The following is a 13,878-nucleotide window of genomic DNA, read 5'->3' as shown; positions in this document are numbered from 1 at the left end:
TACTGAACATGGTGTTCAGGAAGGGCCTTATGCACACGACTAATTTCATTTCGCATCCGATCTGTATTTTTTGTGGATCGGATGCGGACCAATTAATTTCAATGGGGCTACAAAAGAGGTGGACAGCACCCTGTGTCCCGCATTTCTGTTTTGTAGATCCGCAAAAAGGTTGTGTGCATGAGCCCTTATAGGAAAATTTAATGAAAACATAAAAAGTTAAAAATGTTGAGGTGTCATTTTTTGTTTGTTTCTAGCATATTATAATACTGTCAAAATACACTGCCTGTCCCAAAAAAAGTCGCCACCTGGATTTACCTAAGCAAATAGTTAGAGCCTCCTATTGGATAATTACTGCATGGGCGATTATCTTTCAGCTGGCAATAAGTTATTTAACCCCAACTGGTGCAATGAGTTGCTTCTCATTTCTTATACAACCATGTCGAAAGACACATCTCGTGGTCGTGGAAAAGATGTCTGTTTGAGAAGGGTCAAATCATTGGCATGCATCAAGCAGAGAAAACATCTAAGGAGATTGCAGAAACTACTAAAATTGGGTTAAGAACTGTCCAATGCATCATTAAAAACTGGAAGGACAGTGGGGACCCATCGTATTCGAGGAAGAAATGTGGCGGGAAAAAAATCCTGAATGATCGTGATTGGCAATCACTTAAAAGTTTGGTGAAATCAAATCGAAGAAAAACAACAGTAGAACTCAGGGCTATGTTTAATAGTGAAAGTAAGAGTATTTCCACATGCACAATGTGAAGGAAACTCAAGGGATTGGGACTGAACAGCTGTGTAGCCGTAAGAAAACCACTGATCAGTGAGGCAAACCAGAAAAAAGGGCTTCGATTTGCTAGGGAGCATAAAGATTGGACTCATGTGGTCTGATGAGTCCAGATTTACCCTGTTCCAGAGTGATGGGCGCATCAGGGTAAGAAGAGAGGCAGATGAAGTGATGCACCCATCATGCCTAGTGCCTACTGTACAAGCCTGTGGGGGCAGTGCTATGATCTGGGGTTGCTGCAGTTGGTCAGGTCTAGGTTCAGCAACAGTATGTGCTCCAAGAATGAGGTCAGCGACTACCTGAACATACTGAATGACCAGGTGATTCCATCAATGGATTTTTTCTTCCCTGATGGCATGGGCATATTCCAAGATGACAATGCCAGGATTCATCGGGCTCAAATTGTGAAAGAGTGGTTCAGGGAGCATGAGACATCATTTTCACACATGGATTGGCCACCACAGAGTCCAGACCTTAACCCCATTGAGAATCCTTGGGATGTGCTGGAGAAGGCTTTGTGCAGCAGTCGGACTCTACCATCCTCAATGCAAGATCTTCGTGAAAAATTAATGCAACACTGGATGGAAATAAATCTTGTGACATTGCAGAAGCTTATCGAAACAATGCCACAGCGAATGCGTGCCGTAATCAAAGCTAAAGGCGGTCCAACTAAATATTAGAGCATGTGACCTTTTTTTTTTTTTTTTTTTGGTGGCGACTTTTTGGGGACAGACAGTGTATAGATCAGCTAGAAATTTCCCATTTTTCCTTCTAATAACAGAACTAGTGAATAGGGTCACTGGGTAGAACACCTTTATTTCTGTGCCACCTTTCAACTTATTATCCTTCTCTAGACAAACTCTACAGTATTTCATTTTCTTTTATGGGCACAGATACCATTTTTCCAGTCGCGCTGACAAACCACTTGGGGTTATTTGTGGGCTGTACCTGTACTGTAAATATTAATAACTTTCCTTGCCATAAGACTAATGAAGAAGCATAGATTAACTGCAAGCTATTGTTCTCGAAGGTGGCAAGAAACAATTAGATTTATGATGGGTAATTAGGGACAGAAGATTCCTTTTCTCCCAGATTAGAATAAAGCCATGGCACAGACACTAAACTATGCAGCACCACCCAGACATGCAGCAGAGTGGAACGACTGTGATACTACACCGTTCTCTATATTACAATACATGTCATGCAGCACTGTGCACAAAAGCCCATCATTTAGCGCAAGAAAAAGTAGGAGAAATGAATGGGGAGAATGTAAGATTACTTTCTGCATTTAGAGATCAGAATGACAAGTATCTGCGAAAGGAAAAAAAAACAAGTGCATCAAGCGCTATATGGTCCAGTTCACACTTTACCGTTTTGGTGCAGTCCTGACAGTTACCGTTGCTGGGACCCTCTTGACGTCATATTTTGATATTGTATTATTTGTCATGTTTGTATGCATACATTGGATTGATACCTCCTGTGGCGTGTTCTTCTCATCCATGTGTATGAGGAGTATTACACCAACTGATATTGGTTACTAAATGCAGTCTGTAACGCATGACTGTTTTATGGTGCATTGCAGCAGGTTATCTAGCACTCTAGTCATACACTAGCTTGGTGCCTGTCTGTTAAAGGGGTTTATCGGGGCAAAATATTGTTGATCTATCCTCAGGATGGTGAGCAGTATGGCCTAGCCAGTGACATCAGATTCATTGGTCACATTGCCTATGTACAGATCAGTCCCATTCAAGTGAATGAGCTTATGCTGTAGTACCAAACACAGCTGCTATGCAATGTATGTCGCTGTCCTAGGGGGCAACAGCGCTTGTCCTAGTGCGGCTGCCCTTTCAAACAACTGATTGGCACAGGTGCCGGGATGAGCTACCTCGAGGATAGCTCGTCAATACTCAGGAGAACCTCTTTAAAGCGGTTGTGTCACTTCAGCAAATAGCATTTATTATGTAGAAGTTAATACAAGCCACTGACTAGTGTATTATTATCCATATTACTTCCTTTTCTGGCTGGATTGATTTTTCTATTACATTATACACTGCTTGTTTCCATGGTTACGACCACTCTGCAATCCAGCAGTGGTGGCCGCGCTTGCACACTATATGAAAAAGTGGCCACCTCTTTGGTGGCCAAGAACATGGGAACCCACATAGGCCAGCGGTATAGTGTGCAAGCATGACCTGCATTGATGGATTGCAGGGTGGTCATAACCAGGGAAACCAGCAGTTTATAATGTGATGGAAAAATGAATCCAGCCAGCAAAGGAAGCAATATGGATAATAACAGTACATTAGTAAGTGCCTTGTATTAACTTTCTCTACATAATAAATGCTATTTGCTGAAGTGAGACCGACCCTTTAACAAAAAGACTCAAAGTAGTGACCAATCACACAGAGTCAGGTATTAATGGTGCCAACCAATATCTGAAAGGTCATCACAGCTCTAATTACTTTGTAGATTCAGTGTGTATAATCCCCTTTATAAAGATCCTGAGCTGAAGGACTATATAACTAATGCCAACTGTGGTAATAAATTGAATAGTGGGAAGACCTTAAAACATACTTTTATTGATCATATTAAAATAATAGGCCCGAAAGTTTATAACAAAAGAACCTCACTAGGAGGTAATATTCTACTGCCACCCAGGGTGATATGGTGGAGAGTTTTAAAGCAGCCAGGAGGTGTGTTCACTGGCTCACTCAGAGGGGGAGTTAGGAGTCCTAGGGATACAGTAAAAGAGGGAGACAGATACTGGGTCTCTTCCCCTAAAAACGTCCCTATGCCCTAGCTGTTCTAACAGCACCCCTCTCTGTCTGTCCCTTGTAGGCTATCCGGTGACTGCCCAGCTTCGTCAGAAACAAAAGGACCAGTCACACCCTGGGGCAGACAGACAAATACAGAGCAAAAATGTCCCAACGCATTTCACTGGCTGTGGGCCAGATCATCAGGGGACCAACAAATACCCGGAATTCAGTCCAAAACACACCGTGGGCGCTTGTTCCAGCATCAGATACCATCAAATATGCCAGCGCCAGCAAGTAAATAACAATCTTACAGATAATGCATAGAATGTACTTATCTCGCCACGTATGTTTGATTCCTGGGTCCGCTCCTCTCCTGCGTATGCGTATGCCCCCACTGCCATACGCAGGAGATGAGCGGACCCAGGAATCAAACATACGTGGCGAGATAAGTACATTCTATGCCTTATCTGTAAGATTGTTATTTACTTGCTGGCGCCGGCATATTTGATGGTATCTGATGCTGGAACAAGCGCCCACGGTGTGTTTTGGACTGAATTCCGGGTATTTGTTGGTCCCCTGATGATCTGGCCCACAGCCAGTGAAATGCGTTGGGACATTTTTGCTCTGTATTTGTCTGTCTGCCCCAGGGTGTGACTTGTCCTTTTGTTTCCGACGAAGCTGGGCAGTCACCGGATAGCCTACAAGGGACAGACAGAGAGGGGTGCTGTTAGAACAGCTAGGACATAGGGACGTTTTTAGGGGAAGAGACCCAGTATCTGTCTCCCTCTTTTACTGTATCCCTAGGACTCCTAACTCCCCCTCTGAGTGAGCCAGTGAACACACCTCCTGGCTGCTTTAAAACTCTCCACCATATCACCCTGGGTGGCAGTAGAATATTACCTCCTAGTGAGGTTCTTTTGTTATAAACTTTCGGGCCTATTATTTTAATATGATCAATAAGAGTATTTTTAAGGTCTTCCCACTATTCAATTTATTACCATTTACAATTGGGTGCCATATTTATATATTTTGTGTGACCAGCTAATACCTTGGTTAAGTTTAGATACTTGTAATGCCAACTGTGGTCAAGCGTGAGAGGTTTTTAGGTGGACATACAGCCCAGTGGTTTTGCCAGATCACATACTTGTCTACAGTGAAGAATAAAAATGTTTCAGCACACATAGGTTTACTAATGTGTTTGTGCCTAAAATCTGTCTAAAAAGTGGTGCATTTTGGTGCAACCTGAATTCCTACACTTTTTCCAACTTGCTTGAATAGGTGGGCAGTGCTCAGCAGGAAGTCTAAGATGCACCAAAACTCTGCCACAATTCTAGCATAAAATTCAGTCTCAAAGTAAGCCAACCAACAGTTTGTATACAGTTAGAAAAGTGTCTCTCACCATCCAGCATGAGCCACTGTGATAAATCTGGTGCAGATCTTGACATCCTGCCTAAGGGTCCAGTCACACGTCCGCAAAATGGGTCCGCATCCGTTCCGCAATTTTGCGGAACAGGTGCAGACCTATTCATTTTCAATGGGGCCGGTATGTGTTTTCCACATCTTCATTTGTGGATCCGCAAAAAAAAATAGAACATGTCCTATTCTTGTCCGCAATTGCGGACAAGAAAAGGCATTTTCTATGAGAGTGAGACTTAGGGTCCATTCAGACGTCCGTAGTGCATTGCGAATCGGCAATACACCCGGCCGGCACCCCCATAGAACTGCCTATTCTTGTCCGCAATTGCAGACAAGAATAGGACATGTTCTATTTTTTTCCGGAGCCGCTGAATGAGAATGAATGAACGGATCCACATAATTGCGGAACGGGTACGGACCCATTCTACGGACGTCCGAATGGAGTTTTAGCGTGTATAAAATCCACCCATCCGTCTATCCATCTCTTATATATCCCATTTTCATGGATTTATCGCAGTCTGTTTGATCGGCAATTTCAAATACGGCATGATCGCTGACAACAGAAATTATATCTATTCATGAAATACTACCAAATATAATCTAACTAAGGGGGATGTCCCATGTGGACAAACCCTCGACCAATCTAACAATTTGCTGCCTACCACGGGTATAGTTGCTGAGAATACCCCCATATTATGGTTGGGTGAAGCTGTGAGCAACCATGCATTTCTGCTGCGGTATGGGATATGTATTTTTATCTGGTACCCATTCTAAATCAGGAGGGTCTCAAGTAGACGACATCCTCACAGTGACATACAGTATATACAATGTTGCTCAAAGTTGTACATACACTTTTAAGGACATTCTCTATGTTGCAAAAAGCATGTGCACTGGTATATACTACTCACAAAAAGTTATGGATATTTGGCTTGTGGGTGAAATTTTAGCATGACCCAAAAATGCACCCAATACATTTCCTAGTTCAATTAGAATTGCTATTTAAACAGTCCTCCTAATCATGCTGTTCACATTTTGACATCATCAGACCAAGACGACACCTAACAACTGATCAACAGTATCTCACCATTGGGAGGCTTCAAGCAGGATGTTCTCAGACAGAAGTGGCCACTGAGTTTAGAATGTCATAGAGTGTCATCCGCAGGTTACAACAGAGAGACTGGAGGAGTCACAGAAAGGCACAGAAGTCCTTTGGCCACATCCCACACTGATGACCGCTTCCTTATGAACAATGCACTGCGGAACCAGATGATGAATGTCACACAACTCCAGGCACATTTAAAGGAGACGAGAGGCACCAAGTGTCACACCAGACCATTCAAAACAGTTTACAGCGTGGTCTGCGTGCTAGCGAGGATACCGGACCACAGGCATCATCGTCTTGCATGGGCCAGGGAGCATCTACGCTGGATGAGGGACCCCACTGGTTCACTGATGAAAGTCGATTCACACTAAGCAGAAATAATGGCTGCCAACAAAGTTGGAGATGTCAAGAAAAGCTCTATGCATTAGCCACTGTTTGGCTTTGGTGGTGGTGGTGATGTTACAGTCTGGGCAGATGTGTCTAGTCAATACCGAATAGCCCTATACTTTGTGAATGGTACAGTGACAAGCCCATACTACTTGAATAACATCATTAATCCAGTCATTGTGCCTCTGCATGAACAACACCGGCCTAATTTCATCTTCATGGGTGACAATGCGCCAGCTCATCGAGGTTGCATCCTTAGGGAACAGCTGCTAGAGACTGGGGTACCTCAAATAGAGGGGCCTGCACTTTCTCCAGACCGGAATTCCATAACAACCCTATAGGATCAGCCGAGTCGCCGTGTAGAGGCTCGTAACTCTGTACTCCAGAACCTCAATGACCTGAGGGCCGCCCTTCAAGTAGAGTGGGATGCTATGCCTCAGCAGAGAATAAGTCGACTTGTGAACAACATGAGACGTTGTTGTCAATCTGTAATTGATGCTCAAGGGCACATAAGTTTTTGATACATTGAAATTTTTCTTTGTGGGGTTATGCCCACCACCATAGTTGGCTTTTGTTTCAATAAATTGTTTGAGATTAGGAATAACCATTGCATGCTTCTACTTAAATGCCCTACTTTCATGATATAATATCACTGTAGCATGCACTTTTTACGTTTTCCATAAATTTCACCCGAAAGCAAAATATCCCTAACCTTTTGTGAGTAGTGTATGTTTGACACTTTTTTAAGCTCTGTTCACCTCTGCATCGTAGTTTCTTACACAAATGGATACCCATGATACAGGGCTGGATCCGGACACCAGTTGTGACAAATCCTATCGACACATAATGAAGTCCAACAGATATCAGCTAGTGCTATTCTTCCTGCCGAAAACAGAACCTGCTATTGAGACTCCTTATAGCGCCTCTAAGGCCCCTTTCACATGAGCGAGTTTTCCGCGCGGTGCAATGTGTGAGGTGAACGCATTGCACCCGCACTGAATCCGGACCCATTCATTTCTATGGGGCTGTGCACATGAGCGGTGATTTTCACGCATCACTTGTGCGTTGCGGGAAAATCGCAGCATGCTCTATATTGTGCGTTTTCCACGCAACGCAGGCCTCAGAGAAGTGAATGGGGCTGTGTGAAAATCGCAAGCATCCGCAAGCAAGTGCGGATGCGGTGCGATTTTCACGCATGGTTGCTAAGATGACAGTCTATTCACTGTATTATTTTCCCTTACAACATGGTTATAAGGGAAAATAATAGCATTCTTTAATACAGAATGCTTAGTAGAAGGTCAATTGAGGGTTAAAAAATAAAAAAAATTAACTCCCCTCCTCCTCTTGATCTCGTAGTTGCCGATCTCTTCTTACTTCTTTAATCATGAGCTGCTGGCTAAAGGACCTGTGGTGTCACATCACATGGTCTAATCACATGGTCCATCACCGTGGTGATGGACCATGTGATTGGACCATGTGATGAGCTCAGTGACGTCACCACAGGTCCTTTGACAGGTCCTGAAGAAAGAACAGGAGACCGGCAGCTACGAGATCAATTGGAGGAGGTGTTTTTTTTTTAACCCTCAATTGACCTTGTACTAAGCATTCTGTATTAAAGAATGAATAATAACATCTACACAACACCGAACCCAAACCTGAACTTCTGTGAAGAAGTTCGGGTCTGGGTACCACATTCAGTTTTTATCACGCGCGTGCAAAACGCATTGCACCCGCGCGATAAAAACTGAACAACGGAATGCAATCGCAGTCAAAACTGACTGCAATTGCGTACCTACTCGCGCGGGTTTGCCGCAATGCACCCGGGACGCATCAGGACACGCTCGTCTGCAAGGGGCCTAAGATGTGGACATAGCCTTTTTTACACCAAAAACAAAATATATCCCTACTGTATGGTTCAAGCTTAATGTGAATAGAGCCTTACACAAATGCAGACAATCAGGATGGAATTTTTACTATTGGCAGCATAGAACAGTAGTCAGGTAGCATTATCAGAACTTTATTAGTAAAATAGTAGAATACAGACAATACACAGAGCAAAGATACTAATCAAGATGCTAGCACATACCTGCATCATGCAATGAGATACCACGTCAAGTGGGATCTCAGGGAAGCGTTGCTGCAGATCATTTAATACCTGGATGTCAAACTGATGACTGCTCTGTGCCATCTCCGGATGCTTGCTGGATTAGGACGGGACAGGACGGGACTCAGAACGCCCACCAGTGGTTGTGGTCTTCTGACCGTTCTGGCATTTTCTGCCACAAAAAAAAACAAAAATTATTTTAAACACTCCTGCCAATACTTCAGAGAAAGCGACTTTCTTAATGTGAAAACATATTTCCAGATGTCCATCATTTTATCTGGAAAACAGCACTGCATGCTGAGCTACTTTCGCTTCCAGCAAAAATGATGGAGTTTGCAAGTCTGCAATTGAGCCTTATAGGGGTTGTGCCAGAAGGGAAAGGGGGACAGCGAGAGAACCTCCCTGTTCTGCCGGACCTGCAAAAGGAAGATGACTTACCTGCTTCCCGGTGCCGGCTCCCCTCTCCTTCTCTAACAGGCCTGGTATGCTCAGCTGGGCTCCATCAATGTCAACATCCAGTTTGACATCGCCTCAGCACCTTTTGCGTCATGACAAATAATCACATGATACAAGGGGTGCTAAACACCACCGGGGTCAGTCATTGGCTGCGGTGAAGTCAAACTGGACGTTTACCTTAATGGACCCAAGGGGAGCATCAAAGGGCCTGCTGGAGAAAGAGAGGGGAGCCGGCGCCGGGAAGCAGGAAAGTAATCTTCTGTTTGAGGGTCCGGCAGAATTGGAGGGGGGGGGGCACAATGCCTTTAAACATAAATGCCATACTATATTTCACTATCACAAATAATTACTGAACATATTTACAATGCAAGGCCCTGTTCCATCTGCTGTGGAGGTAGAGCTTCCACCACAGATTCGGTCATATTTCATTGCAGCATGCAGCACTATATTATAGTAACATGATGATGGACGCCATGATGGAACCATACCAACTACATTATAAGTCAATGGGGGCCGTTAGGTGCCACCGGTGTTGATCATGCTCCGTTTTTGTGCTCCTATGATGGAACAGAAAAAACTAATTCCCAACAGAAATGTGAACATAGCCTAAAAAGGTGCTACACACCTTCAATAGCTCCCCCCGACCTCCCCCGTACAAACACGCCAGAGTGTGTATGTGTATTTTTAATGTGGAGAGAAGAGAAAGCTGCTGCAAGACACCTCTCCCTGGAGAATAAAATCCATCGGGTGTTGCATTTCAGAGGGTCTAATCCTTCTCTCCACTGTTATCGGGGGAGTCGAAAGCTCCACATACACATTAGATAAACAGTGGGTTCGGCCGACCATAACCTAATTTGTATGGGGGCCTTAAAAATATCACAGTAGGATTACAGTAAAAAGGTTGGTCATCCCTGGGGGACTCTCTGGCAAATCCCACCCACAGCATGGCCAGGCCTGTGGAGGGAATCATACTTACCTGATCCCCACCGCTGGGTTCCATCTCCTCCACCCTTCCCCCACTTGGGCCGCTGCAGCTCTCAGGTCTGGTTTGACACAGGTCACTGCAGCAACGTGTGCCCCATGTGTCACTTGACAGGTCACGTGGCATATCGTGCATCATGTCACCAGTGTCCAACCGGATGCTGATGAGAATGCCGAGATCAGCAGTGGCCCGGGGGAGCCAAAACTTTAGGCAAGTATGATTCCCTCCACAGGTCCGTCCATGCTGGCGGGTCTGCCCGAGAGGCCCCCCCAGCGGTGACGAACCACCTTAAAATGCTGATATACTCAGATTTTATGCCAAGGTTGGCAAACATCAGAATATTTCATTTCCTCATTGTGATAACTGAATCAGGTCAAGAGTTTGTAACCAAGTAGAGATAAACATAATTAGTCAGCTACTTAGTAACAGACAGGGTCAGATCTTCATGTTCTTGTAGAATTTCATTTTTTAATTGCTGTGGCAGTATTTGGGCGTGTAGAAATGCCATGAATTTCTTGGTCACAGATTTTTTACATACCTAGAAGCATGCTGCATTTTGACAAAAAAAAAACCCACTAAAAAACCCCACTGCCATCTGAGTTAAAAAAGAAAGTGGCAAAAACTGGCAAATACACCACAAAAAAACAGCAATTGACTTTTTTTATAGAAAAGTTCTTGTTGAATTTACTTTTCATGCAGTGGGTTGGAGGAGTTCACGTCTTCTAGCTGTAATTCCGGTTTACATTTTTTTAATAAGCACTGCTAGTTGATTCTTGGAGATCTGACACAAAGTGACCTTCACTAATTATGATTTAGGGTACTTTCACACTTGCGGCAGAGTCATCCGGCAAGCAGTTCCGTCGCAGGAACTGCCTGCCGGATGCGGCAATCTGCATGCAAACAGACAGCATTTGTAGACTGATCTGGATGCGGATTTGTCTTACAAATGCATTGCAAGAACCCGAAGGACGGATCCGGCATTGCGGTATTTCCTCCGTCCAAAACGCCGTTCAGTGACTGAACTGTAGACATCCTGATGCATCCTGAACGGATTTCTCTCCATTCAGAATGACTGGGGATAAAAACTTATTTTCTGGTATTGAGCCCCTAGGATGGAACTCCGTGCCGGAAAAGAAAAACGCTAGTGTGAAAGTACCCTGACATGCACGACGAGTTCCCAGAAGCCAACCTCTGGGGCTGATCTTCAGGGTGAAGAATTCATACAGACACGCATATTTCTGTTTGTACAGAAGTAGTCTGGGCCTGAAAAAACTGTCCTGTACGTGTGCCAGTCCTGGAGAGGTTAGCTGTGTACACTACGCCAGTGTCAACATTAGCTTTACAAAAGGTCAAAACCCAGGACACAGACAAGTGCCACACATGAATAATCCAACGCCGGAACTTCTATTTTCTACCAGTAGTAAATAGTAATTGCAGTTCCTTGAAGACCCTCCTCAAGCAAGCATTCAAGAAGCTGTTGTGGAATATAAAGCAACTGTGCAAAATATAGCCTAAAGTGCTTTCATCAGGCCCGCCCTGTTGTAGGACGATTCACAGAGTAAGGCCTCTTGCACACGACTGTATGTATTTTGCAGTCTGCAAAAAACGGATGACATCCGTGTACATTCTGTATTTTGCAGAACGGAACAGCTGGCCCCTGATAGAACTGTACTATCCTTGTCCATAATGTGGACAATAATAGGACATGTTCTATTTTTTTTGTGGAACGGAAATATGGACATACAGAAACTAAATGCACATGGAGTACCTTCCGTTTTTTTTGCGGACCCATTGAAATGAATAGTACCGTATACAGTCCGTAAAAAAAACAAAAAAAAAATGGACCGGACACGAAAAGAAAATACGTTCGCGTACAAGAGGCCTAAACGTGCACAAGATGTATTGTGAAGACACTCCAATTCTTGCCATTTAACCCACTAGATGCCACAGTCAAAGCACCTGTAGGGCAAATAGAAAAACTGCCCAAAAAAACCCCAAAAAGTAATTACGGTAACTAGTTGGACATTCTGTACCTCAGGCATGTCCACAGTTGGTTTTCTTTTAGCAAAAGGCAGTAATACACTTGATTATCCAAGTACAGTATTACAATGCATTATACATAAAAAAAAATAAAAGTCCCCAAGTGAGATTTGAAAAAAAAATTTATTTTGAGGATTAAAATTAAAAACACAATTTCATGGTTTTTACAGAGTAAAAAACGCATTATCTTGAGGTCAATGCGATTACAAAGATACCAGTAGTTTTCATCAACACCACTGATTCATTTTTCATGGATTGGGCTGTGTACGGATTTTTATATCTTTTTTCAATTATTTTTGGAAGGTGAAGCAACCAAAAAACAGTGACAGCTATTTGTTTTTTTCTGTAAGGGATAAATCCTTTTATATTTTGATAGTGTGAGCATTTTGGGACAGTGATACTGATGATGGTTCTTTTTTTTTTAAATGTAAAATGGGTGCGATTTGAATTTTTTAAACTTTTCGTTTCCCCTACGGGACTTTAACATGAGACTGTCTAAGCACTCCTACCATAGACTGCAATGATTTACCATTGCAGTCTATGGGCGATTCCGCACTTTCCAATTTTGGCACATTTTGATTAGTAAATCTCCCCCCATGTTTTACTAAAAACAAAGAAAAGAAAAAAAACTGTGCAGATTTTAGTGCACACAGTATTATTATTTTTTTTTTAATCTACCACATGCCCTCGATGTAATAGATTTGTTGAGAAATATTTCAGCTACATCTGACTACTGTACCCCAATATATGTATTACATGTAATAACATTTTCACCTTGTGGAAATCCTCTAAAAGTCCCTTTACACAGACGGATTCTCTGACCATAACGAGCGCCGAAGGACGATACGCAAGTTGATCCGAACTCATTATTACTTTCATTTTCACCCATTGCGAAGGGGTGAACCCTCCTCTCATACACTTCACATTCCCTGTTCATACAGGGAGATGGGCGGAAGACAAGAGATCGTTTTGGAGGCGTTTGTTGTTAACTGTTTACACCGGGCGATGATCTCAGCACAACTATTCTTAATATAATATTCTATGAAAAGCAGCATCATTCGTTCTACGTACCAATGTAACCTACGTGAAATTCCCTGGAAATATGCCCGCTACTGGGGACTTATCTCTTTATCACTTTCTTCTACGTAGAATTCCTTCGCTGAAGCGTTGCCACTGTCTATTTGTAGATAAGGGAATGGTGTTACTTGTTTGAGGTTTCCTAGTCGTGGAAACACATTCCAGTACTCTGCAAAAAGCCTACTGAAATATAAGAAGCAGTGTAAAGGAAATGGAAGATTTAAAGGGACAAATCAAAGTGCTTCCTTTGAGGCAGGAATTTTAGATTTCATTTTATTCTACATACTGAATGCAGACATTTTGGACTAGTAGCTATGGCAGCATACAGTACGAGTAAGAATAAACCTGTCTATGTATTGATTTTATGTCTCTATGGGGAAGTGCATATGAAGATACTAGGAGCTCAGTACAGTATTAGAATGTATTGGCTCCGATGAGTCGAAGTTATTGCTTCACGAAGTCTCACGAGACCTCGCGCAATAACTTCATAAATTAATTTGTACTGTAACTCTGGTTCGGTTTTATGCGAATTGACTTCAGATGTTTCATCCGAAGTCGATTCGCTGATCCCTAGAAGATACAGTAGGGCAGACTTACTAATACTGTCTAGGACAGTGCAAACTAAGATTAAAGATGTCTTAAGAGGAGCGAGACTTATCACAGCGGCTGATGCTGGATGATAAATCCGATGCACCATTAGGGCTAGGGCTACATGACGATGTGTGTCACGCAACCTCTTGTCGCATGACATTTTTTTTTATAATGATAGTC

General features: G+C 43.1%; 1 protein-coding gene across 2 annotated transcripts in view; it reads right to left on the bottom strand.

Annotated features, from left to right (window-relative positions):
* The window catches only part of TAB3 (TGF-beta activated kinase 1 (MAP3K7) binding protein 3), a 64,785-nt gene that overhangs the window by 27,923 nt on the left and 22,984 nt on the right, over positions 1 to 13,878 (bottom strand). Inside the window, exon 2 of one of the 2 annotated variants that reach the window (XM_040424997.1) lies at positions 8,535 to 8,724. In XM_040424997.1, the coding sequence (XP_040280931.1) occupies positions 8,535 to 8,636 (102 nt within the window). In that variant the 5' untranslated portion in view covers positions 8,637 to 8,724. The remainder of the gene's footprint in view (positions 1 to 8,534; positions 8,725 to 13,878) is intronic. The other variant, XM_040424998.1, reaches the window with a different exon arrangement.

This window comes from Bufo bufo, chromosome 3 (assembly GCF_905171765.1).
Source record: "Bufo bufo chromosome 3, aBufBuf1.1, whole genome shotgun sequence".
NCBI lineage: Eukaryota > Metazoa > Chordata > Amphibia > Anura > Bufonidae > Bufo > Bufo bufo.
Note: the sequence above shows the minus strand (reverse complement) of the source record. Positions and strands in the feature narration are given on the sequence as shown.